At 53.3% G+C, this 24,315-nt stretch overlaps 9 protein-coding genes across 9 annotated transcripts; 6 read left to right on the forward strand and 3 right to left on the reverse strand.

The window, feature by feature from the left end:
* Positions 1 to 43: 43 nt before the first annotated feature.
* Positions 44 to 2,790, forward strand: HMPREF1541_10315 (protein sey1; the record flags this gene model as incomplete). The annotated part of the gene is made up of 3 exons (XM_008714986.1): positions 44 to 231; positions 278 to 2,454; positions 2,504 to 2,790. 3 exons carry the CDS (start codon positions 44 to 46, stop codon positions 2,788 to 2,790), a joined length of 2,652 nt encoding a protein of 883 aa, XP_008713208.1.
* A 3,412-nt stretch (positions 2,791 to 6,202) lies between these two features.
* Positions 6,203 to 7,474, forward strand: HMPREF1541_10316 (uncharacterized protein; the record flags this gene model as incomplete). Its single annotated transcript, XM_008714987.1, has 1 exon — positions 6,203 to 7,474. The coding sequence occupies one exon, from the start codon at positions 6,203 to 6,205 to the stop codon at positions 7,472 to 7,474; it is 1,272 nt and encodes a 423-aa protein (XP_008713209.1).
* Positions 7,475 to 8,607: 1,133 nt separating this feature from the next.
* HMPREF1541_10317 (uncharacterized protein) lies at positions 8,608 to 10,863 on the reverse strand (the record flags this gene model as incomplete). The annotated part of the gene is made up of 1 exon (XM_008714988.1): positions 8,608 to 10,863. One exon carries the CDS (start codon positions 10,861 to 10,863, stop codon positions 8,608 to 8,610), a length of 2,256 nt encoding a protein of 751 aa, XP_008713210.1.
* A 388-nt stretch (positions 10,864 to 11,251) lies between these two features.
* HMPREF1541_10318 (uncharacterized protein) lies at positions 11,252 to 11,758 on the forward strand (the record flags this gene model as incomplete). Its single annotated transcript, XM_008714989.1, has 1 exon — positions 11,252 to 11,758. One exon carries the CDS (start codon positions 11,252 to 11,254, stop codon positions 11,756 to 11,758), a length of 507 nt encoding a protein of 168 aa, XP_008713211.1.
* Positions 11,759 to 12,495: 737 nt separating this feature from the next.
* HMPREF1541_10319 (uncharacterized protein) lies at positions 12,496 to 15,783 on the forward strand (the record flags this gene model as incomplete). Its single annotated transcript, XM_008714990.1, has 1 exon — positions 12,496 to 15,783. The coding sequence occupies one exon, from the start codon at positions 12,496 to 12,498 to the stop codon at positions 15,781 to 15,783; it is 3,288 nt and encodes a 1,095-aa protein (XP_008713212.1).
* Positions 15,784 to 16,044: 261 nt separating this feature from the next.
* On the reverse strand, positions 16,045 to 16,601 carry HMPREF1541_10320 (uncharacterized protein; the record flags this gene model as incomplete). The annotated part of the gene is made up of 2 exons (XM_008714991.1): positions 16,045 to 16,488; positions 16,542 to 16,601. 2 exons carry the CDS (start codon positions 16,599 to 16,601, stop codon positions 16,045 to 16,047), a joined length of 504 nt encoding a protein of 167 aa, XP_008713213.1.
* Positions 16,602 to 17,373: 772 nt separating this feature from the next.
* On the forward strand, positions 17,374 to 18,383 carry HMPREF1541_10321 (uncharacterized protein; the record flags this gene model as incomplete). The annotated part of the gene is made up of 2 exons (XM_008714992.1): positions 17,374 to 17,687; positions 17,735 to 18,383. 2 exons carry the CDS (start codon positions 17,374 to 17,376, stop codon positions 18,381 to 18,383), a joined length of 963 nt encoding a protein of 320 aa, XP_008713214.1.
* Positions 18,384 to 19,309: 926 nt separating this feature from the next.
* Positions 19,310 to 19,603, forward strand: HMPREF1541_10322 (uncharacterized protein; the record flags this gene model as incomplete). Its single annotated transcript, XM_008714993.1, has 1 exon — positions 19,310 to 19,603. One exon carries the CDS (start codon positions 19,310 to 19,312, stop codon positions 19,601 to 19,603), a length of 294 nt encoding a protein of 97 aa, XP_008713215.1.
* Positions 19,604 to 20,120: 517 nt separating this feature from the next.
* On the reverse strand, positions 20,121 to 24,035 carry HMPREF1541_10323 (uncharacterized protein; the record flags this gene model as incomplete). The annotated part of the gene is made up of 1 exon (XM_008714994.1): positions 20,121 to 24,035. The coding sequence occupies one exon, from the start codon at positions 24,033 to 24,035 to the stop codon at positions 20,121 to 20,123; it is 3,915 nt and encodes a 1,304-aa protein (XP_008713216.1).
* Between the last annotated feature and the right edge of the window lie 280 nt (positions 24,036 to 24,315).

A 24,315-nucleotide genomic window follows, 5' to 3' on the forward strand; every position in this document is an offset into this window, starting at 1 on the left:
AGACGACGAATTCCAGTGGCAGGGATCTCACTCGCTTGCCGTCATGGCTTCGACGCTTTCGCCGCCGCTGTCTCCGGCAGCCTCATCATCCCTTCGTCCTACGGCGGTGAATAGATCCTTGACTGCTCCGGACAAAATGGCTGTCAATGGCCATTTCGCATCGGCTGGCCAGAATGGCACCGCCAATTTCGAGCATGGCGTGCAAGTTATTGACGAAGAGAAGGACTTCAAGTGAGTACACCAGTGGCTCCATCTAATACTTGACTGACCGCCTCAGTACGGATCTCGCGAAATACTTACAATTTGCCGATGTTGCCCACTCTGGTTTCAATTACCATGTGATCTCTGTGTTTGGTTCCCAATCCACCGGGAAGTCCACGCTCCTCAATGCTCTATTCAACACACAGTTCGGCGTCATGTCCGAAGCGGAACGCAAGCAGACCACTAAAGGCATCTGGCTCTCCAAGAACAAATCCAAGACTGCGGGCATGGCAGACAATATCCTGGTCATGGACGTGGAGGGAACCGATGGCCGAGAGCGAGGAGAAGACCAAGACTTCGAGCGCAAGAGTTCTCTTTTCGCTCTTGCAACCAGCGAAGTTCTAATGGTCAATATCTGGGAACACCAAGTCGGTCTCTACCAAGGTGCCAATATGGGTCTTCTGAAAACAGTCTTCGAGGTCAACCTGCAGCTGTTCCTCAAGGACAAGAAGTCCACTTCTCGAAGCCTCCTATACTTTGTTATCCGCGACTTTCTGGGTACTACGCCGCTACAGAATTTACGCAATACATTGATGCAGGACATGGGCAAGATTTGGACCAGCCTTTCCAAGCCCAAAGGTCTCGAGAACAGCAGTATTGACGACTATTTCGACTTTGCATTCACCGCTCTACCCCACAAGCTCTACCAACCTGACCAATTTCAGCAGGAAGTCAACAAGATGGCCACACGCTTCAAGGATGGGCATCGGGATGCTCGAAGGGACCCCCTCAAGAGCGAATTCGAATCCGGCGTCTTCCTCCCGGAGTACCATCGGCGCATTCCGGCGGATGGCTTCTCGCATTATGCTGAAGGTGTCTGGGATCAAATTGTTGAGAACAAAGATCTCGACCTCCCTACACAACAGGAACTCCTCGCTCAGTTCCGGTGTGACGAAATCATGCGCGAGGTTTTGGTTGCATTTGATTCGGCCATTACTCCCCTTGAGTCAAAGCAGTTGGAAGCAAGCAAGACAGGAGAAAGCCATGTCTTGGCCGACCTGGGCAAAGTCATGACTTCGGCCAGAACTGACACGATAGCTAATTTCGAAACCGAAGCGGGCCGCTACCACAAAGGTGTCTACCAACGAAAGCGTACCGAGTTAGAGAACAAGATGGACACTCGTTTGAAGGCACTCTTCGTTGGGCAGCTCACAGCGGCTCATAAGCTTGGAGTTGAAAACTTTAGCAATGCTGTGAGCTCCGAGGTTAAGGCTGGTCAGAAGAAGGGCGCCTCATATGACTTCGCTGAGATCGTAAAGGAGCAAAAGAGAGCTGCCCTTCAAAAGTTCGACTTGGCCGCTAAAGGTTCTGTGATCGCAGGTCTCCCATGGGCTAACTACAGCCAAGAGATGACATTGTACCAGAAAGAACTTGACAAGGTTTCCGCACAGCTACGCAAAGACGAAATGAGAAGGCTCGCCACCCGTGTGGAGCGTTGGGTCCGAAGTAAACTCAACGACAGCGTAGGTCTGGAGTTCAACGCACTTGGCTCGGGACGCGGCGGTACCGGTGCACCAGAGAAGGGCGACAAGCCTGTCGAACAAGGCATCTGGGACCGAATTTGGGTCCTTTTCAAGAAAATCGTTGACGAGGCGGAGACGCGGTTCGCAGATCGAGCACGATCTTTCGACGCAAGTCCAGAAGAAGTTGAAGTTGGCATCTGGAGACTGCGACGAAAATCGTGGGGTGTCCTGCGCGCCAAGATCGATGAGGAGATGATGGAAGGCAACCTCCTCCTGAAACTGCGCGAAAACTTTGAAGACAAGTTTCGCTACGATGAAGAAGGCGTGCCTAGGATATGGCGCCCAACAGATGACATTGAGGGCATCTATACCAAGGCAAGAGAGAGCACATTACAGTTGATACCTTTGCTTTCGCGATTCAGGCATTCTGAAACTGGCAGTCCTCCACCGCTGGACGTGTGGATCGGCAACCAGCCTGCCTCAGCTACCGCCGCAGATGAAGAGGACCTTACGCCTATCGGCGGCGTTGACGAAGACGAGGGCAAGAGTCTTGAGGAGGAGACCACAATCTTGAATGAAGCCAAGCGCCAGGACTTGACCGTCCGGTTCAAAAAGTCGGCTGATGGTGTGTATGTGGAGGCTAAGCGTAGTGCTATTGGCGGCATGACTCAAGTACCGCTGTACTTCTATGGTTTGTTGCTGGCTCTTGGATGGAACGAGATTGTGGCTGGTGAGTATCTTGAACCTCTCCCTTGGAGTACGTGCTAACGTGTCGACAGTGCTTCGAAATCCGCTCTATTTCATCTTCCTCATCCTGCTTGGTATCGGCGCTTACGTCACGCACCAGCTGAACCTTTGGGGCCCAATGCTCAACATGGCGAACGCAGCCTCGGCTCAAGCCTTGGAGGAGGGCAAGAAACGACTAAGAGAGTTCTTGGAGTCTTCAGAGACTGGACGAGCAGCTCTCTCGATGCCCGCGGATGGAGGAAGCTACGAAATGAGAAGAATGAATAGCTCAAAATCAAGTACGCCAACTGCCACTGCTGAAGAAGATGACGACATATAAACATAACGACAATGCGACGATTGGACATATGCATAGCGTTGGAACCCAAATAGGACTATTGTGAACAGTGCTGTTGTTGGTTGGACCATGCATATTGGATGCAGGCCAATTATTACGACCACCATCCAGTCTCCCTCTTCTGGACATTGTTCCCTTGCAGATTCGTCTGAAGACCACTGATGTCCAATGCTCGCTCTGCCACTGACCGGTCGATCTACCTGCCAGCAGTCACCAGCATCCTCCTATGATGTTCCCGGAGAGCGAAACGAAGCCAGGACGCTGCCAGTTTATGTGAGTCTTCACTGAGAGACCAGTCACATTCGCGTTGCCCAGCAGGATCCTTCATGCCCTTATCGATTTGATATGGCCCGCCACAAAGCTCATTCACTTATTCATTCACACGCTAGTAGGAAATAATCCAGAATCACCTGTCTGCCTACGCCTGGGAACCTTGTTAATAACTTTTGTCCCTTGCTTACAACTAGCCAGGATATTGCGTTCTTGGCTTTTTGATGTACACAAGACACTGACACACTGACGCTAGCACAGCAGGATCTATGTGCCCCTGGCGTGAGCGCGACAGCAACCGCCACTACGGCAGTAGCCATATCCAGCATGGATATGGCGGTGGTAGAGGAACCGGCAGTAGTTGGCGACCATCGGACGAGCCACGTTTCGCTCGGCGAGGCCACCACAACCGAGAGCGCGGATTTACTCGGGTTGTGAGCCAGGGCGAAACTTATGGTCAACGTGGAGATCTGGGGCAACTTCGCCAGCAACAGCAGGATCGCAGCAGCTACCAGGGTAGCTACCAGTACCGATACGTGTGCCCTGAGCCGCAACGCCGACAGCAGCAGCCCGCCCTTCAGCCTCAGGTGCAAGCCGTACGGCCAGACGTGGCCTCTGCATCGACTCAGGACCCCATCCTGTCCCAAGCTCTGACTACGCTCTGCAATCTGATCGACTACAAGGCTCTCACGCAGCGATCTCCTGATATTTCCCTTGGAACGCCTTCCCATTCTGTCATCCTTGGTGATGCTCTCAACTTCATCGAGCACCTCAGCAATTGCTCGCTAACGGAAAATGCGAGAGACTTGAATCCTTTGGTCTTGCTGTATCGAATTAGGAACAGTGTGCCCGAGGAGGCATTCACTCAGGCGGGAATGGACAAAATCTTGTTCTTGGAGGAGAATTACGTGCCGAATGCATTGAATATGGTGCGTAATATGACGAGCGTGATCAGGACGGGGAAACACATGAGGTCGAGGCTGCTGCGGCAACTCAATGAAGACAAGGCAGGTACTGTGACCAGCACTGTCATGAATGGCGAGGAGCAGCAGCCCCAGGCTCTGAATGGCCACATCGATCGGGAGCAGAGCCGAATGTTGGTGGACAAATACTTGAGAAAGATGGATCAGTGGATTGATGCCTGGCTAGACGGAAAGCTCAAAGATGGAGATTGGACAACTATGAAGGACTGCATGGATATGGAGATCCCTGGAGTGAGGAAGTAAGCTCCCTGGCCACGTACGACGCCTGACGACACAGCAGGTTTGGCGCCCGAGGTGAAAGCAGATCGAACATGGAAAGCCAGGACTGAAAAGCGTTTGAGATATCCAAAGCTTGGAAGTTGGATTCGGCCAGACATATCCTTCCTTTCGTGCATGTGAAGGTGACTACAGGAGAACTGCCAAAGGTGAATGATATCCGACTCGCCGATATCCCTAACTTCTCATCTACGGACCGGGGAGGCACCTAGCGAAATGCCCACAGAAGGCCTTGCCTTGATTTCGCGGAGGCTTTTCGTGAATCTTGTCGGTCCCGCCTTAGGCCTGAACGGCTTTGCGGCAATCAAACGTACGATAGGACAACAGAGCAGAGCGATGCTGGTAACATGAAGATAAGCTGCTCTTGATAACTTTGATAAAGTTGTGCCGTCGTTAGCCGATCAGTCAACGCACACGTGGAGCAGACTACGGGTATCGTCTTTCCGACAATCACAACATTGAGTTTCTGCAGCAGAGCCTCAACTGCTGAAGCCTCAAGTGTGGGTGGATTTTTCTAGGTGTGTGGTTCGGGCACGTCATTGGCAGCTATCAAGGATGCCTGACTGCCTTCAAGGGAACCGGCGCTAGCCGCTAGCGCACTTGCCTGAATCGACATCGCGCTACACCTTCTTCCGACCTACATGACGATTTTGCCCCTCAATGAGTACCTGCAGTCGTTCCGGAATCGCGCACGCGAAACATTTGTTGTGTTGCTGTTCTTGCAACCCATCTCCGCCGTCGCTGTGGGTCATCAGGAAACGCAACCGTTCTTTGGGCCTCAGTCTCTAGCGCAGGCCTGTCTCAGTCGTGCACGCTTGAGAGCACTTCGATGCCATACTGAAGCATTCCCCGCGAGAGTCTCCGTAGTAGTGACGATGGGAGTGGCATGGTGTGACGCAGCTAAAGCCCAAAACCGAGGAAAGTCCTGGCCCCCTAACCAACAGCCCATCAGCGCAGGTGAGGCCTCAGGACTGCTCAATGTGCAACTGCCCCCAATTGACATGCCTTGCTCGATATCTGCCATAACATCCATTTAGCGCCTAACAAGCGTTCTCCAGTGTCAGCTCGTGTTGCATGCTGTTCTCTAACAACACAGCCGAATTAACGCGCAGGCATCATTCGATTCCGATGCGAAATCCACATGGCAATGACGAGGGCAAGCCGCACTCACGTCGGACTTCAGATTCTTTACGTACCGCGGTACAGTGTTGCCTGCATGGAGACTTCGGTATGCTCAGAATTTTGTGAGTAGGACCACCTTCGTCAGCCAATGCAGAGCGACTTTCATTCCGACTCCCGCAATTCCTTTTCTCATTCACTGTCTGCGCATTGTTGATGATTGCACCTCGACCAGCCACCCCATTGAAACGCAACGGTCTATTCATCGCGAACTTGCAACGCGTTGTGAACAGGCCCAGCCGCCTACAATGGCTGGGAATTATTCGCCATCGACCTCGGGAGGGGGGCTTCCATGCATCAAGTCCGCTCGACATTTCCAAACTTTTCCAAACCTTTGTCTTTCCCTATCACTTCCACACCATCTCGGACTCAGGCAGTCTCTGTTTCAATTCTTCCAGGTCAGGCACCAGTTCTCGATTTGTTAGCAACCTCCTCAGCTGCGGGCCAGTTGAGTACCTTTCAGTGCCACACAAACACATTGTACCATATTTCTACTCGTGGACCACTGGCTGGTGCCAAAGTTTGCTTGTTTCAAAGTCCTCTGAGCTGTGCTCAGAACAAGTACTTAATCTCAGCATTCCCTCTCTCTGGTAAGCCATATTCCCGATACATGCACAAATGTACGTGAGATAACAAAGGGCATTTACCAGCAAATAACCGTCGCCCCTGTACATATGTTGACCAACATGTCTTCTGTTGCGACCCTTCCACCACAAGTGACCATCGACCCCAGCAGTGAGGTCGACGCTGTATTGGGTCTCGTCGATTTGGCCCGAGAGAGTCGCCAGCAAGCCCGCATGATCCCCACTGAGCAGCAAGCCTGCCTTGAAGAAATGCAGGGCTGTCCAGTCACTTGGGATCGCCTACAGCAGGGCATCTACAACGTCTACTACGAGAGATTTGGAAGGTATCCGCCAGTGCCTGAGAAGGAAAAGTGGCTACAGCCTGCCCACTCGATCGCAGAGCCCGAGCAGGGCAGTAAGCGCAAGGTCGACAACGATGATGACGTTCCCCCTCAGCCACCAAAGAGGCAAAGGCTGTCCAGGAAGGGCAGAAAGATCAGCAAACCCGAGGCTACCAATGATGTCCTTGCCACTGAACAAACCCAACAGGAGATCGAAGAGCTTCATAACCTTGAGACCGCTGACATCGATCATGCTATTGAATATTTCCAGCCTCAAGAGAAGCAGAGGTCCAGCCCTGAGAAGGCAACTCGCCGACGTGAGAATGTAGCGGGCAGAGGCAAGGCCGAGAGCTACGACAAGTGCGTTGCCAGAACGATCAAGGTTCACGACAGCGGCGATAAGAGCCAGGAGCCCATTCCCGACTTTTCGGCCAACTTTTCGGACCCTGCCGAGGTCAAGCTCATCAATACCTTCTTCAACAAAAAAGAGGACAAGTACCAGATTTTCAAACGCCGCATGTTCTTCGTTGCTGCAATGCTACATGAGCACAATCAAGTTGTCAAAGCCGAGCACGGCAACAATAACGGCAAAGGCGACAGAGCATTCCTTTTCCTGAACACTACTCGTCTACAGTCTATGGGTGGCATCGACGTGAACAAGTGTGGCAGACTAGCTTCTGCATTCCGTCCTGCTGATGACGTACGCTTCGTGAAAGCTAGCCGTTCCACCACCGGAGAAGTCAGGGCAGATGTCGAAGATGACAGCGCCTATAGAGCTATCTTGGCTCACTGCGGCTGGATCCCCGAGATGGTTTCCAAAGCAGGCAAGGAGGTCACCTTGAGCAATGAGGAATGGTACGATCAACTCGGCACCAAAGAGCAGCGACAGCATTGGCTCAAGATCTGTGAAGGCATGCGCGACACGCTGCGCGAAGAGGAGGATAATCTCAAGGCCAAGAGAGCCAGCGCTCCGTTACGCGAAGCTCAAGAGAAGGTCAAGCCGAAGAAGGCCAAGGCCCATAGCGAGAAGAAGGAGGACTATGAGGAAGAGTGAGCGTGCCGCAAGTGAGATGACCACACAGGAAGACCGACCTTATCAAGAGCATCGCGACTGTTGGGCCTTGCGTGGGCGTGTCCGCAATCTTCGACCAGCCTGCGTTGGATAAGATCGGCTGGCGTGGTGGAGAATATTGGGAGTGTTAAGCATTGCAGGCGTTTTCAGTATTGTTGGTTTGGGTTTACTTGGGGATGGTCTGATCTGGTTCATGCGCCTTTCGTTGAACCCGCTTGCTACGATACCGAGTCACTGTCTGCGTTACGCACACGCAACTCTTCTCCGGCGACTGGCACTCGCAACGACCGCCCAGAGCCCACACGAGGTCACGAAATTGAACAAAAGAAGGGCCAAACAGCACCCGCCTCCGAGGATCACAGCAACCCAAGTTTTTGCACATTACCGCCACCACAGCACAAAAGAGAAAACAGAAAACCTACATGACCGTCGAGAACAGTTCGACTTTGAAGATTACAGCACAGACTCTTTGCACATGCCCGCGTTCCGACAGAGCAAAAAAAGAAAAAAAAAACAAAAATCCCCACCAGAATGACTATCGAGAATACTTTCGAGTTCGAAGGATACAGCACCGATTTCTGCACATTGCCGCCACTACAGAAAACACAGAAGAAAAGGAAAAAAACAAACAAAAACAAACAAAATCTATGACCGCCGAGAACAGTTCGACATTGAGGTATTGCAGCACTTTATTCGGAGACAGGAAAATAGGGATAGAAAAAACAATGAGAAATCGTTGAGCAAAGCTTTCTGTTCCAATGGTGAGGTCTGAGCAAGAGAGACTCGTCCTGGATTTTGACGCCGCATTGCTCGTATTGCTAACTACGTAGTGCCTCTTCAAGTCCAAGGAGACTTCCGACCAAAGCGCGCCTTCGAGGCGCTCTGTTGTTAAACCAGCCGGAGGCGGACGTCCGCAACGATGTACACACACCCACACACACTTGCGCTGAGGCCCCGATTTCCAACACGCCGCCGTTTTACCCTTGACCTGAAAATGATGATCCCTCGCAGCAGCTCGAACCCCGCAGAAGATCCCTCTACCGCCGCGGACGCAACCACTGTCTCAACCATTCGAAACCCGACTGAGGCGTATAACGCCGAGCGACATCGGCACCCTATTTCCTCTGCAGCTCCGGCAAGAACGCGCCCGCCGCCAGCGCGAGATTCATGCTCGTCATCTTGACATAGTACACCGGCGTGCTCTTGGTAGGGAACGCGCTGATCTGATCCGCCGTGACGACGGCGTCCTTCTTGCCCTTCTTGGTACCGCCTGCCGCGCTACCCTGTAAGATCGTTGGACCGGAAGTCCCAGCTTCGCCGGCCTTGCCGGCCTCTCCTGGCTTGGCGCCCGCCGCAGCGGCTTCCTTGGGCGGGCCATAAACGTCCCAGACGCGGACGGTGTTGTCTGCGGCGCCGGAGATAAGGACGTTGGACTCGGCGGACCAGGAGAGCGACCAGACGCCGCCTTTGCCGTGGCCGCGCATCTGCTTCATGCGGCGCCCGCTGTTGAGGTCCCAAAGGATGATGCTGCCGGAGTCGTCGGCGGATGCGAGGACTTTGCCGTCGTTGCTGCAGGCGAGAGCCGTGATGGGCGAGGTGTGGCTGGTGAACATGCGCACGGCGGAGCCGGTCTGCACCGACCACATCCGTACCGTCTTGTCGCTTGAGGCGGTGAAGACGTAGGCGGCATTGGGGTGGTATGTGACTACCTCGATATCCTTGTCGTGGCCAACAAGGAGGCGTACAGGTTGCATTTTGTCGGTCGTCCAGATGCGGCCCATCTTGTCGAGACCACCGCTGAGAAAGTAGTGCCCGAATGGGCTCCAGGAGATATCCCAGACGGGGCCGACGTGGCCTTTGTACTTGACCATTGCTTGGAAGGTTGCCAGTGACCAGAGGATGATGGTTCCATCGTTGGCACCTGACAGAAGCCATTTGACAGGCGCGCCGGGAGAGTTTTCGTCATATTGACCTATAGCTGGTGCAAATTTGACACTGTAGACGGGACCGGAGTGACCGATAAGACGTTGAGAAGCCTGAGGTTGACCACTGTCGGAGGTACCAAGCGCCGAGCCATCGAGGGTCCAGACGCGGATGTAGGAGTCGTACATGCCAGTGGCGATGAGTTTAAGATCGCCCGAGATGTCCATACAATTTATGCTGTCGCTGGAATTGTGGAAGGTATACATGCATACACTGATACCAGGCCCTACGCCACCCGTGCGACCTTCAATTTTCAGACGATCACGATTCTCGCGAATCTTGGTGACTTCCATGGCGACGTCTCGTGCCGTGGATGCGGGGAAAGGGATCTCGACTCGGCTGGGTCCTTCGTCTTCGTCTTCTTGTTTGATGTTGAGCTTCTCATGCGTCTCAACAAGGCTTGGCTGGCCTTCTCGTGGCGGAACTTGCAGATCAAGATCGGCCAAGTCTCCTCGGACATCTTCCTCGACCTCTTTGTCCATCTGCAATTTTCCCAGCTTCAAATTTGCCAGGGTGTTGCCAACGTTTGCCTGATCGGTGATGATGGCATTGCCAGGCCGATGACCCGGAATACCCTCGTCCTCGGGAGGTAGGTCTTCACCTTCTTGTCCCCGAAGGATGATTGATGCGAAGCTGAAACGATCATCAGTAGCCCGATCGACGGCGCGTAAGTCGAGGTTGGTTTGAATGACTTTGATGAAGATGGCGAATATATCCTTATCAAGCGATTCAAGGAAGCTCATGAAATACATGTGACCAGGATTCGAGAGATTGACCCGGTATTTGTTCGTGAGATACCGCTTTGCCTCGCCATCCTGCTCAAGGTGCTCAGGTAGTGTCGTGCTCTGCAGCTGTTTCATGTCGTAGTCGTGCTCCTTGCGAAAGTTTTCACTGAAGCGTTGCCAAAACTTCTGAGTTCTGTCGCTTGATCCTGGAGTTTCGACTAACGCAAGGTACAAGTAGACGAAGAAAGGCCAAAGCAGCCTCTCAACCTCCGGCTTGTACATTTCGAGAGCATCTTCAGTCCAGGCCTGAAGACGAGCAAAAGCCTCCGCATACTTGGGGGTTGATTGCACAACCTTTGGCTTTGAGTCATCCGTCTTTGGGACTTCTTGATTTGCGGACTCGGCGCGAAGAACGGCTTCGGTTCGGTGGTAACCTTTCTTGGCTAGATAATCGATCACAATCTGGTTGAGGTTCTGCTGTGTCATCTGACCAGCCGGAATGCCTGTGCTGGTTCCTGTGGTTGTCGAGGTAGCCGCTTGCGATACCGTGTTTGGAGTGACTCCATTGACCAAAGGCGCCGAGGTTGGGGTGGCAAGTGGTCCATTTGGTCCAGTACTCGCGCTGCGAGGCCCTGGGCTGGGCGCAGGTTGTTGTCCGGACATCGTGTCCCTCTCGCAATTGCGCTTCAAATCATCAGTGTCGGAGCGATTGCCCTATCGGGCTAGACAACGATGACGGCAGATACACAAGCCTGATGGGATAGTAGTAAGACGTACACCGAGAGAAACACAAGAACAGGAAGGCAACGCGATTGATACGGCCAAGCATGTGCGGAGCGGCACTACTTGGGCCCGGACATTGCCCAAGGCTGAGGCAAGGCTGTGATCATCGCACGTGACCAGTACTTTGAACCTCTTCGATATGTACCATCCGCACATCTGGAGCTGCTAACTTTAGCTTAGCTGTGACTCTGGAGGCGACTGCCAGAATATGATATGAAGCACTCTGTTAACGAGATTCTGATGCGTTTTGTGCTTCGTGGCCTCTAGTATGGCCGACTCGGACCATTCCCCTTCTGCTACAGCTTCGGCGAACAAGTTCACTGCTGCGCAACGCATCGCTGAGCTAAACGAGATCGACCAATCTGTATCAGGACTCCTTGCCTCTGCGGCCGAAGCAATTGGCGTCCTAGCCAACAAAAGAGACGAGAACACACCTTTTGCGACCTTTGAGGCACAACAGGATAAATTCGCCCGAGCGGCCGATGCCTACTTCTCAGCCTTATCGTTCATTGAAGTGAGGCTGAAGAGACAAGTGTATGCATTAGAGGAAGCGGGTCTCATCCAAGAAGGCCAGGATAAGGATGCCAAGCGAGCGAAGACGAACGAGGGGGGTTTTGATCCTGCTAATGGCGGAGGACCCCTCGACCCAAGCTGGTTGAACGCACGCGCTGATGACAGTGTGGAATTCAAAATGGAAAGAGAGCTCCTCGACCAAGCGAAGTCTTTCCTCGAGACTAAGAGAAATGAAAGGGACGCAGGGGACCAGCCCTCATGAGCCAAATTTTCGCGACAAGTATCAGTCCTACACAGACGCTGGGAGCAATGCACAGAAAGGACCCTGTCTTAGATGGAGGCAATGGCTTTTTATTCGGTGGCATGCCTTGTGACAGTGTTTGTCAGAACGTCCGCTGCGAGCATCAGCTCTCGATCCGGGTGTGTCACAAGCAGATCTCGTGGCCCCGACAGCAGGTCTCAGCAGCTGGAGAGCCACAGAGAGTAGCTCTGCGAACGTCTTTAGACGAGTTGGTATCTCGCGCAAGCGCTAAAGCTGCAGCCTCAAAGCCGGTCAATGGCACGTAGTTTCACGGCCTGCGGCGTCGCCCTGAAAACCAATCCCAACCAGATTACCATCATTATTGTCTCAAGTGCTGTAAACTGATACGCTGCTCTTCTTCTATTCTTGATTGTTAGATCGGTCTAGATTGCAAGATCTCACTTCGCTCACCCATGTTGACACGCCATCCGCTAGAGTCTTGGCATCAAGTCTCCCGACTTCGTTGCTTTTACAACCTCGACTGTTTATTGCTTCACTCCCACCATCTGCAGAATAGCCACGTAAAACGTCTGCTGACAGAAGTCGGAGGTGAGGCGTACCAACCGCATTCGGCGGAACACCACAGCGACCAGGAGATAATCGATGATTTGTTTAACGCCTCGAGTGTAGGCCAGGCTCACCTTTCGGGAGGCGCGTCCGGAGGGACGCACCGTTATTGAACGCGAAGCCATTGAGCCATGGCGGATTTAGATCCCACAGAGCGTCCACAGACGCAGCAGCTCTTCGTGCGAGCTGATGAAGTCGACGCTGGTACCAACATCATTACTCCAAGCCAGCAACTTCCGCTCAGCGCCTTGACGCCTTCTGATGGCTCTTCCGCGGCTGGCACGGCGAGACCACGAGCGCCCCCAAGACCTGGTCTACGAAGAGACGGTTCCGCACCTCCACCACCACCGCCATCACAACCTCCTCCAGCACCTCCAGGCCCGCCTGAGGTCACAGATTCACTTAGCCTCCCGCAACTTCGGCAACTCGTCGGACAATTTCCAAAGACCGAGCAGAGAGCTTACGCGTTTCAATATACCGAGATTGACAGCTATGAGACAGAGATTGACGAATGGTTTCAGTACACCGAAGCTGAACAGGAGCGAGAGCATCTCTTAGCGGCAAGAGAAGCCTTCGAGACCGCTTGGAAGGCCTTCTGTTCCTCCGATCTTGACGTTGGTGATGTTTCATGGATGGAAGTCAACGAAGACGCCAGGCTAAAGTTCCTCTCCGGCTTTCAGGGCGACCTGGGCGACGCGAGCATCGAGATTAGGACTGAGGGTCTGGGATGTCTGTACTATGTCCTTGCCGGCGCTTGGAGCATAACATCGGGCCTTGATCCCTCTCAGTGCTCGGATGAATTTCGAAGGACACAAGAGATTTCGCCAGAGCAGTACAATGCAGTCCAGCTCGAGTGGATGCATCGGGCCGCGGATATGATTCTTGAAAGTGGTTTGGTTGTACCACTCTATGCTTGCTTACTTACGGCGGCCAAAATATCAGCAGTCGCAAGGGATATTGAGGGCGATGAGCAACAGACCGTCGGCGTCTTCGACGACAATGAGACCAGGGAGCTGTCACTGTGCTTCTCTTGCTTCTATCTACTGGTTGAATCGGCAAGGGAACGCAGACAGAGCGAGGCAGCGCAGAAGATACGACGAGCTCTCCAAGCTCTGAGCCCGAGTTTCCCCATTTTCTTGACCAGCGCAATCTCGCGATTGAGGTGGGATGAATTGTACAACATTCCCCTAATTCATGCTATCCAACTGTTATGGAAGCTGACGATGCTGCTCTTTGGAGATATTCAGCATGACCTGGAGGCGGTCAAGGCAGTTCTTGAGCCACGAAGTGACCCATTTTCTGCCAATGCGCCTCATCCAAAGCTCACAGCCTCTCCACTGGACTATCATCTCTTCCGACAAGAGATCACCTCGAAATACCCAGCTTACAACCCACCTTTGCCGCTCATACCGCTCGAAACCGAGCAGAGGACAATATTGCCCGTGCTGCCTCAACACGCTACTCGCGCCGAAGCACAACCCGGCTCAGGTGCTTCTGCCATCAATGCAACCACCGGAACCTCAATCCTCCACCAACCAGTGCATATCGCCACCCCAGCTCCCTCTCCGCCACCATCACCCGTCGGACCTGGAGGAAAAACAGGAAAGAAGCAGAACTATCAAACAAACCAGAATTTCCCATTCCTGTACCCCCCACTAGGACCATCAAGTAACGAACTAGGTGGCAAAGGCTCGACTGAGATACAGGATCTTATGGTTGGCAAGAAATGGGAGGGAAGTGACATACCGGCCTCAATCATCGAAGCGGGCGAACTTTTCGCGAGCCGTATGCGAATGACACGAGCAATGCGACAGCTATGGAAGCAGAGAGACCTCTTCATGAAATACGACCGCGGATGGAGAGCAGATGATAGAGGCAGCAAGGAGGAGTTGAAAGAGCAAATGTCCAAGGAGGCAGTCGAGGAGCTTGAGGGGCTGGAAGATCCCGACCTCCGCAAACGCATGGAAGCCGTCGAACACTTCTTCCACTTCTCCCTGTCCGACATGCAGTCCTTTGTCATCGTCCTGATGAAGGCCATGCTTGCGAATGTGCAAGACATTGCGGTCCGCAACGGCAACTACTCCGACCCTGCCCAACCCACTGGTCTTAACCGTACCAAGTCCAATTCCAATGTTGGCGCTGGTGCGCAGAACCTTCCGATGCCACCTCCACCACCAAAGCCTGCCGATCTTACGCTCGAAGACCTCGACAATATTCGGTCCCGTGAGATCAGCCAGAAGGCTATTGCTGGTGTTCTGTTCGTGCTTCTCAAATGGCTCAAAATGTCCCACATCCTCAAGTTCGAGTATCTTACGCAACTTCTACTCGACTCTAACTACGTTCAACTCACCTTGAAGTACTTCGCACACCAAAACCTCGAAGACCTTGTCGCCTTCCGCTACGACCGCGACGACCTCTCTTTCTTTCACTATTGTCACATCCACTCCGACCACCCACCTCTGTCTCCCACTTCGCCCGACCAGCACAGCGACGCCTCTGATGTTGACGACGCCGTACCACCTCCTATACAACGCCACCGGCGGTCTCCCACCTCAACTTCTGAGTCTGCAACTCGGCCCCATGCTGCCGCCAACGACAGAACCACATCCGACAACGCTTCCAGTCAACGGTCCAGCGACGCCGACGCCGACGCCGATCCCTCGCACCCAACCGTCGACGAACTCGGCAACCCTCTCGCCCCCCTCCCCAGCACGCCGCTCCCCGTCTTCAGCTCGCGCCAGTTCCAGACATCCATCCACCTCCTGCGCACGCTCCAGAAGATCACGCGCGCCAAAGCCCACCGCATTTTGTTGTTGGTACAATTCAAATCCTCGCAGATCTTGCGGCGCGTGCTGCGCGTCCCGGACACGACGCTGCGGCTGTACGTGCTGAAGCTCTTCAAGTCGCAGGTCCCCTACTGCGGGCGCAAGTGGCGGCAGAGCAACATGCGCGTCATCACCGCCATCTACCTGCACTGTCGGCCGGAATTGCGCGACGAGTGGCTCGCGGGTATGCATGACACGAGTGTGGAGGGCGAGGTGGAGGAGGCGGTGCCGTTGGAGTGGGCCGGGAGGGGATTGACGCACTGGTGGATGAAGAGAAGGTTTGCGGATGTTATGAAGGGGAAGGTTGTGGAGGGGGAGGGTGCGGAGGAGCAGGAAGGGGGCCAGGAGATTGAGGATGAGGAGAGGGATTTCTTTCAGAGGGAGTTGGATGCGATGGGGTGGGGATTGGCTGGCTTGGGGCTGGTGGGAATGAATGGGCATGGGGATGAGGTGGCGTTTGGAGAGGAGGCCCCGGGAGTGAGCGGTGGTGGGAGTGCGATGGGGGCAAATGGGGTGCCTGCGCAAGGAAGCATGGAGACTGGGTGGACGAATGCGAATGCTTCGACGCTGGAGGCCTGGCAGAATGAAAGATGAGAGAAGTAGGTGGCTTTCGATGGATTTGTTATACGCAGTAGACACTAAGTCTCCAAGTAGCATTGAGCAGAATATGCTTATCTGTCAGTCCAACTCGCTTCATTTCGTCGCTTCGTTCCTCCTTCGTCTCACTTTAATTTATACTCCCAAGACTCCGGTGGTAAAGGTCGGTTCGAGGTAGGCTCCCGAGCTGCCTTTTAGTCACTACAGCTTCCGAAGCTGAGGGTGTGGTCGCAAAATATCCGGAAGGTTGCTGCAGGCTCAAGCTCCATCGCCCCAAATACCAACCACACCCATCAGAAAGCCGACCAAACTCACAGCAGTTCTTACGTTCTGTGTCCGCACTTCCCGTGCCATCTCGGCCTCAACCTTCTCTCCGTTGATCTCACTTGACTCTACCTCAACGTAGCCAGTCTCTTTCGATTGCCGCTTGAGTGTGAACCTAGTCCAGCCGTTGAACCAGTACTCAACGCCCTGCCCACCGATAAGACCAACAAGAGCTGTCCATAGTAGGTAGGGATGCTTCCCACGTGGAGAGGCGAGGGTGTAGCAAGTGACGAGTGATATCGACGAGACAGATGCGAGGGTCAAGATGCGTCGAGTAGCTCGCTCCTGGATGGTTGCAAGAGCGCGGGCGGCCCGGGCAGCAGAGGGGAGGACTGCGAGGGAGGGGAGAGTGATGGTGGAGAGAGAATAGGAAACGCCCTGCGCTTGAGGTCAGCGAATATCATGAATGCCTGGCAGGAATCAGAGCTTACCGTGAGCAAGCCGAGGGACACTGTGCCCACGAACTTGAGCGTGCTCATTGGACATACCATGATCGGCAGGTTGAGGTGTACGTGCGGTGTGTTCGCGGTTGGTCTGGCTTAGGCAGCTTTGACCGAGGGCGGTAAATGTCCTGGTGTGGAGGCGGGCAAGCTTCTTTCCAGCGATACAGTGGCGTATATCTGAGGTTCAGGCAGTGTCTGAGCTCCACATCCAACTATAGTATGGAGCGAGCGGTGGGCTGCGAATTGTTTGCAGAACCAAGGTGAAGTGGTACGGTACTTGGTTCCCGCCACTCTGCGAATGATGTCGTCCGCAATGAAATCGCCCGCCAGGCCGCATCAGGAAGGCATTGCCCGCGCCCCGAGCGCCGACTAGGTGCCGCAGCGCACCCACGACGCAGGTCCGGGCATCCTCCGTCGCCTTCTCCCAGGACTATTAAGTGTAGCTTTAGTGGCCCACCTGGCTTCGTACAGTGTGGCACACAGCTTCGACTGCACGATATTTGTTCTGATTTCCGGACTATGGCACCACGCAGCATAGTAGCCAAATCTGTTAACTGCTATTAGTGATTGCCCAGGACAGAAGCCGAGGCACGTCTGACACCCCGAGGAGCCCGGCTAACCCTGCATCTCCACGAACGTCCCAGCACCGAATGCTCGAATGAGACGACATTGACAAGGTTTGTTATATCGTACGAAAGCTGGAGAATAGTTACGGCCGTTGGCTCGAAGTACTATAACATAGACCACTTTCTCTCCACGACTGGGCTTCAAGTCAACTCCTCTCGCTACCCCTACCTCCAACGTTGCGATTACACTCATCATGCCTCTCAAGAAGTCCGAGTTCGTGTCGTCCGTGTGGAACGACAATCTATTTCACGACAAAGTTGTCTTCTGCACGGGCGGCAATGGTACAATCTGCAGCGCTCAAGTGCGAGCCATGGTTCACCTCGGTGCTAATGCCTGTATCGTTGGTCGCAACGAGAAGAAGACACATGAAGTAGCAAAAGACCTTGCTGCTCAGCGGGCTGGCGCGAAGGTCATTGGGGTTGGCAATATCGATGTGCGAAGCGTTGAGTCACTGCAGTCTGCTGTCGACCAGTGCGTTCGTGAGCTCGGCGGCATCGACTTCCTCATGTAAGTCACTTGCCGCCCTTGTCTTGTCGTCGCTGACTGTTCCTTAGTGCAGGAGCTGCAGGCAATTTCCTCGCGCCAATGGCCCAGCTATCTCCCAACGCGTTTAAGACCGTAATTGATATCGATGTGCTCGGATCATACAACACCACAAAAGTCGTCCTACCACACCTGCTCAAGAGCGTTCAGAAATACAACTCAGAAGGCGGTCTGCCAAAGTCAGAGGCCGCTGGGCCTGGTGGTCGCATTATCTATGTGTCTGCTACCATTCACTACACCGGAATCCCCATGCAGACGCACGTGGCGGCCGCCAAAGCGGCTATTGATGCTCTCTCACACAATGTCGCTATTGAATATGGTCCTCTGGGCATCACATCCAATATCATCGCCCCTGGCCCGATTGCCGGCACAGAAGGCATGGAGCGTTTGGGCGGCAAGCTTCAGAAAGGCGAGAAGCCTGGGAAACGAATCCCTCTCGGACGCTGGGGCAGTATCAAGGAGATTGCAGATGCCACCATCTACCTTTTTAGTGATGCAGGCAATTATGTGACAGGTCAGGTTACCGTAGTGGATGGTGGTTCCTGGCACACGCAAACTGGGCCTGGCGCAACATTCCCCTACCCAGACTTCCTGCTCTCTGGCGACGAAGTGACAGGCGTGGCGGGCGGCAAGCGAAAGTCTGGGAGTGCTAAGCTTTGAATGACTTTATGGAATGATCATTGCTGGCTCTGCGGTACGGCGTTCGACGGGTGCTCAGTCAGTGATTCAGCTTACAGCTACCTCTGAAAATGTGCAACCACTTCTGACATGCGTCGGCTACTTTACGGATCAAGGTCCACAAGTAATGTGCTTTTGTTTCCTGCTGTTATGGGCTAACAAGCAGCATTGAGACACGCCCATGCCTCCCACTTGTTCGCAATCGTCTCGAATCAAGAGTAATTCCTAAACAAAGACTACCTCTTTCCTCCGAATCCGACCACCGGTGACAGCTCAAGCGGCGGACCGACCCTATGAGATTCAGTCACAACGACAGCTACCTTGTGGTGTCAGGTAAATAATGCTTTCGCCAGGAGCCTTGACCAAGACTCTGCAGATGAGTGCCAGTAGGTCTGTCAGAGACCAAGGCATGCGTCGCGTCAGTCCCGACTCGTACTCAGCCTCTAGCCCATCGTCCTCTCCGAAGATACCAGCAGTCTGCAGAGTCCTTCAGTCAGGCTTCGATGACTCAGACCAACAAGGTCCTCCCAACAGCGCAGCATGTGCCCACTCGTGCAGAAAACATTTACATGACTTCACTCGGAGGCCTCTTGGACGAGCCTCATCCCAGCCTCAGTTTCGTTTGCTCCTTCACTCAAGCGCCATTGTCATCGAACAATATTTGAATGAGTCATTGCGGTGACTTGCGCGGTGGAAAACAGGCAGCCTGACCTGTTCCTCCTTTAATTGAAAACCATCCCATTGCCTCGTCTTTGCAACCTGTCACCGTCGTCCACTAGTACACGGAGGTCCTCCGGGCTATCGCTCACACGAACAAGCCCACCGAGGAGGTGATCCAGCACGCCAAGCTATCTGCTCTGGCGAGCACGTATGAGGTTGATTCCCTGAAGCAACTCAGCCTCTACAAGATGCACCGCGACCTCCGTGCCCTGGAGCTGACGGACAAAACGGTACCGCAAGTCACCGCCTTGATTGAATATGTCTGTCGCCACTTCCGAATCCCGTCCAGCGTCACCACCGCGTCTTCAACAGCAGCAGCGGTCAATGACGACAACATTCACACTATCAACGAGACGGTGCTGGCCTACACATTGTGGAAAGCCAAAGACTTGGTCGAGTACGACGCCTTCCTCGAACTGCTGAAAGGAAGCGGCGAATTCGTCAAGGAATTTACTGTCGAGCGTGCGAGGAGGGACACGTAAGGTGAAACTCGAGCTGTCGAGCGCGGTGATCGGGGGTCAGTAAGAAAGAGGAGAGGACACCGCGGTCCTGAAGCAGAAAGAGATGAAGCACTAGCCATAACCCAATAGCTTAGCATAACAAAGAAAGCCATAATACAAGCCAGCTTTATTGACGCAGTGAAAGTGATATTCGTCTTTCGAACTCTCATGCCTACCAGCCATGGCTGCCAGTGCCTCAATACTATACAATCGTGACAGATCCTCTGGTCTCCCACCGTCCTGCTTTCCCCCCCAAAAAATGGCCCTAGCCAAGAATGATACCCATTCACCGTGAACCAACAGGCCAAAGTCAACGCCACACTATGGAAACACTAAGGGGGTATCTCGTGTAGGGCAATAAGAGCTGCTTCGTCCATGTCATTCCCGAAAAGCTCTTGCTCCTCAAGCATAATCTTCATTCCTCACAACGCCGCATCCCCAAACTGTCATTGAATTGTCTGGTCCTCAGTCTTGGTCCCATGCTTATCCTGGGCCTCTTTCATGAGTTGAAATAGTCCGCGATAGTCTGTCGAGGACTGCCTCCCAGTGAGGCCTGCGCGTCGAAAAATTGCGTTTCGTCATCTTCGTCCATCATCTCAAGGTCCAACTTTTCATCGTCGACAACGGTCATCTCGCTCAGGAGTTTGACGCTCCTGGAGTTCAGTTTCATTGCTCCGTATGATCTGTCCATCACGGGGATAGCACGCCCCATATCTCTGGCTTTGAGTTCGCAGAGATCGAGGCCAGCCATACTCCACACAAAACGTGAGTGATTAGAGTAGTAGTGTCGGTACAAATAGGATGCCACAGTCAAACTCCAGCTGTAAAAGCCTGCCTCTTCACCAATTTCGAGCAATTGGTACAATACGTGATCTTCTTTGCCGGACACCTTCAGTGGCTCGATCTTCTTGTAAGAAGCGTAAACCTCATTGATTGCTTTGAGCCCTGAGCTGAAGTCCTTGCCTTGTTGAGGTCCACCCACTTTCTTCTTCCATTCTTCCAGAACGAGATCAAGGCTGTTTTTCAACTGGCGGAAGACTTGTCGGTAGACATCATTGTGAGGTTGCTTCGCCATCCTTTCGGCATCAACTCGCTTATCAACCGCACGGAAGGGCCTCAGAAGAGACTGGTCTTGTTTTGAAGGCCATTTCTGCGCAAGCCTCCACCATTCATCAAGTCTCGTCTTTTTCTGGACTCGAGCAATGTCAAACCGCAGATGATCATTGATGTTTTGGCTCTGGAATTCATCGGGGACTTCGATCTCTGACTTGAGGAAAGCGGGCTTGGGAAGCTGGTTCGGACCGCAGAGCTTCTTCCTCAAAGACAGCCATTCCTTGTGGGGTAGACTGTAGCCCTGTTTGGCACTGTCCACAAGAAACGAGGCTAGAGCGGCCAGCATCATAGCGCCGTGTGACTCAAGGGCACGAATACCCCCTCCGAAACCACCACTCAGGGACTGATGATAAACGTGCGCCACGTGGGTATTTGTGACAACACCAAGATAGCTTGGACGAAGGGCAAAGTCTAGGCAAGTCCGTAAGTGCTCCTGTACTGTGCGGTCGTCGATGCCATCCTTGAAAACGCTTGCAAGCTTGGTTGAACATTTCACCAAGCCAACATCCTCTGGCTTTATATGGTCTGGTGGACCGGGCGCGTAGTTCTTGAAATCGCAGACAATTGCTTGATCCCAGCACACAAATGCCTGATCGCCATCATAATCGCCTCCGCTCAAATAATCGGCGAGCGGGCGCTTGCCACGCGTAGAGAAGAATATGACATTAGAGTACCCGGCTAGCTCAGGATGATGAACAGCTCGAACACGTTGTGCGTCAGAGGGATGATTTGCAGGATTGCGGGCAACGATGACGTCGATGTCTGCAATGAAAATGCTTTCGAGGCCAGTCTCGGGATCGCACCAGGGCCTACCAAGACAAAGCTGGACCGTTCCTTCTTCCAGGAAGCCCCACACGTCAGGGACCATGTAGGCAAAGGTCGACCGTGGCAGCTCAATTCGCGGCTTCTCAACGAAGTCATCCAGGTAAGTTCGCAACGTGTCTTTGAACAGGTCACGCAGTGCCTTGTCTTCCTGAGGTCTGAAACCAACGTCGAGATATACTTTGATCTGCTCGATTTTGTTGACCGGACGGCCTCCAACAAATTGCAGCTCGGGTCTTTGCATCACAGAGTGATATTTCTGGAGCCAGTGATGCATCAGGAGCGGATCGTTCGTTTCAATGCTGTCACAAAGCTCCTCGTAGTACTCTTCGGTCAGAGCTGTTAAGCGACGTGCCAAGATCTTGCGGCCAACGCCTCGGTTGTAGAGTACATTAAGAAGCTGTGTATTCAGCGAGCTCGGCTTCAGTGCCTTCGACCAGTCTGAAACTTCGAAGGTCCTGAAGTGATCCGAGCAGTCCCGATAGCGTGGGTGAGGCTGGATCTTAAGTTGTGCGGGTGTAACTTGGATCCAATAACCCCTCCCAGCTGGATCTTGCCGCATAGAGTTGCGCTTATCCACAAGCCACATACCTTTCGCCCCACTGATTCGCCCTTGGAAGGCAGAAGGGACCTCATCGAGACCAAGCATTCGGGTGATGGCTATTGCGAGACCGACTGACATCAACGCACAGCCGTCGTTCATTACATTGCCTTCCGCCGACTGGATATCGGCAGTGTCGAGAAACTCATCCTTGCGTAACACGACCGTCGGAGTCGTTTTTGACAAGCCCAATTTGCTTCGAGCAAATAGCTTATGATTTGTGGACGCTAAGTTCTCTTCAAATGGAGCGTGCATATTCAAAAAGTCTTTCATGGAGACAGGATCTTGTTCAAGACCAAGTCCAGTTGTCGCAAACAGGTTCACTTGATTGAACCATGCTCCGGCCTTGGTCTGCTTAGGCTGATCGACAAAGAATGGTCGCCAGAAGCGGCCACCAATCTTGAGTCCATTGGACAGCCATTCGATGACCACTTCATGATATTGTTCAGGATCTCCCAGCCCAGAAGGAATGTCACTAGCTCGTAGAAATGGTACATTCAAAATCAGAAATCGTCCACCATCATAGATTCGGTGAAATCTGTTGCTCTTCTGGAATCGTGGAGCATGAAGTCGCATCTTGAACGGACTTGACTCAGGATCTTTGGTCTGGTTCCAGGTGAGGGTCACCTCCTGGTACAATGAACGGTGGTTCCGCTTCTCAGGTGGTAGTCCCGCGGCCGGTAACCATGAATGGCGCTGAAATGGCTCATAAGATCGACCTGCAGCTATCTCCTTGTACGCAGACAGCCTCTCTTCCACGCTAGGCGAGTCTCTGTGACAGATATTCCGCACCTTGTAGAAGATCTCCTTTGCGTTCATACCTAGAGACAGAGCTAAGCTCTGAAGCTCCCAGGCATATTCATAGTTTATTTTAACACCCGAGCATAAATCCAGTCGTGGATCACTGCATGTGCGCAAGAGTCGGGTGTAGATGGTACTGGACGTGCTGCTAGCATAGCCGCTGTCCAGAGACCTTAAAAGTGTCTCATCTTGCAAAAATTCCTCAGCATCTTGGGTAGGGAACAGGTCCATTGTGTCATCGTCCGCGAGCAAAGTTTCATCTGCGCTGCCAACGAGAGGCCTATCTTCGGCGGAGACAAACGTCGCCGAGGACTCTGAGTCATCCAAGGCCACATTCCGATCTGAGGTTGGAGCAAAGAAAGCACGAATGGTTTTTGACTTCCTTTGCTTGTCACCCTGATTCCCTTCGGTGGTACTCCGCCGCTTCTTGTTAACTACTTTCTTCGGCTGAGAATCACCTGACGAAGGCGATGGAGTCGATACTGGCTTGGTAGCACGAGCCATGTTATTGATAGTGGCTGGCTTTCGGGGTGGCGACATCGATGGCTCTTGAGTCTGCAATGAAAAACTATCGGACTGTCGCGATAGCGCATAGGGGTCTTCAAGAACACTGTCGAGGCACCGAAGGAGATCGTTTCGCTGTGCTGCAGTCAAGGCAGGACGCTTGCCCTTCAACACTGCTTTCGAGAGCGCCGAATCACCGGTGCTTCGACTTGGGGTAACACTGCTTTCGGCGAGGGGCTTGAACACCCATTTGGAGTAAATAAGCTTAGCGCTGCTCTCAAATTCTGCCAGCAGCAGGTTGAGGTCGATGTCTCGGTAGCAGAAGTATCTCAAGCGAGCAGAGCATCTTTTGGCAAGCGCCTGAGTTGATTCAAGCTGAACGGCGGCGGCGCCTCTTAGTCGAGGAAGGCCTAGGTCCCAGTGAGCATTAAGGTTTTCGAGAACTTCGTCTATGTTTGCTCGAATATGTTGAGGCGTTGGTGAGCTCGAACTGGGAAGCGTGTCATCTGAGAGGCGTGCACGGCGCGGGCGGGGCGTGGCCGGATTGTTGTCAGGGAATCTGGTCGGTAGCATCATAGGCTGCGGTACACCAGTAGCGGTGTTATGTAGACCAGGGGACTGGGACGGCAAGAGCGGCCGGTACAACGAAGGCTCGCAAGTAAGCCAGAGATATCTGGGGAAGTTCCAACCTGTGAAGCTCCCCTGATCCCGACACCTATCAGGCTGAGAATAGAATGAGGACGAGGCAACAGCTCCAAAACACTTGGAAAGACAACGGCAGCACTCATAAAGACTCGCTGAGAACGCCCACACGCTCAAGCTGAAGCAACAATCACAGAACAACTCGCATCAG

Source organism: Cyphellophora europaea, assembly GCF_000365145.1.
Source record: "Cyphellophora europaea CBS 101466 unplaced genomic scaffold supercont1.12, whole genome shotgun sequence".
Taxonomy (NCBI): Eukaryota; Fungi; Ascomycota; class Eurotiomycetes; order Chaetothyriales; family Cyphellophoraceae; genus Cyphellophora; species Cyphellophora europaea.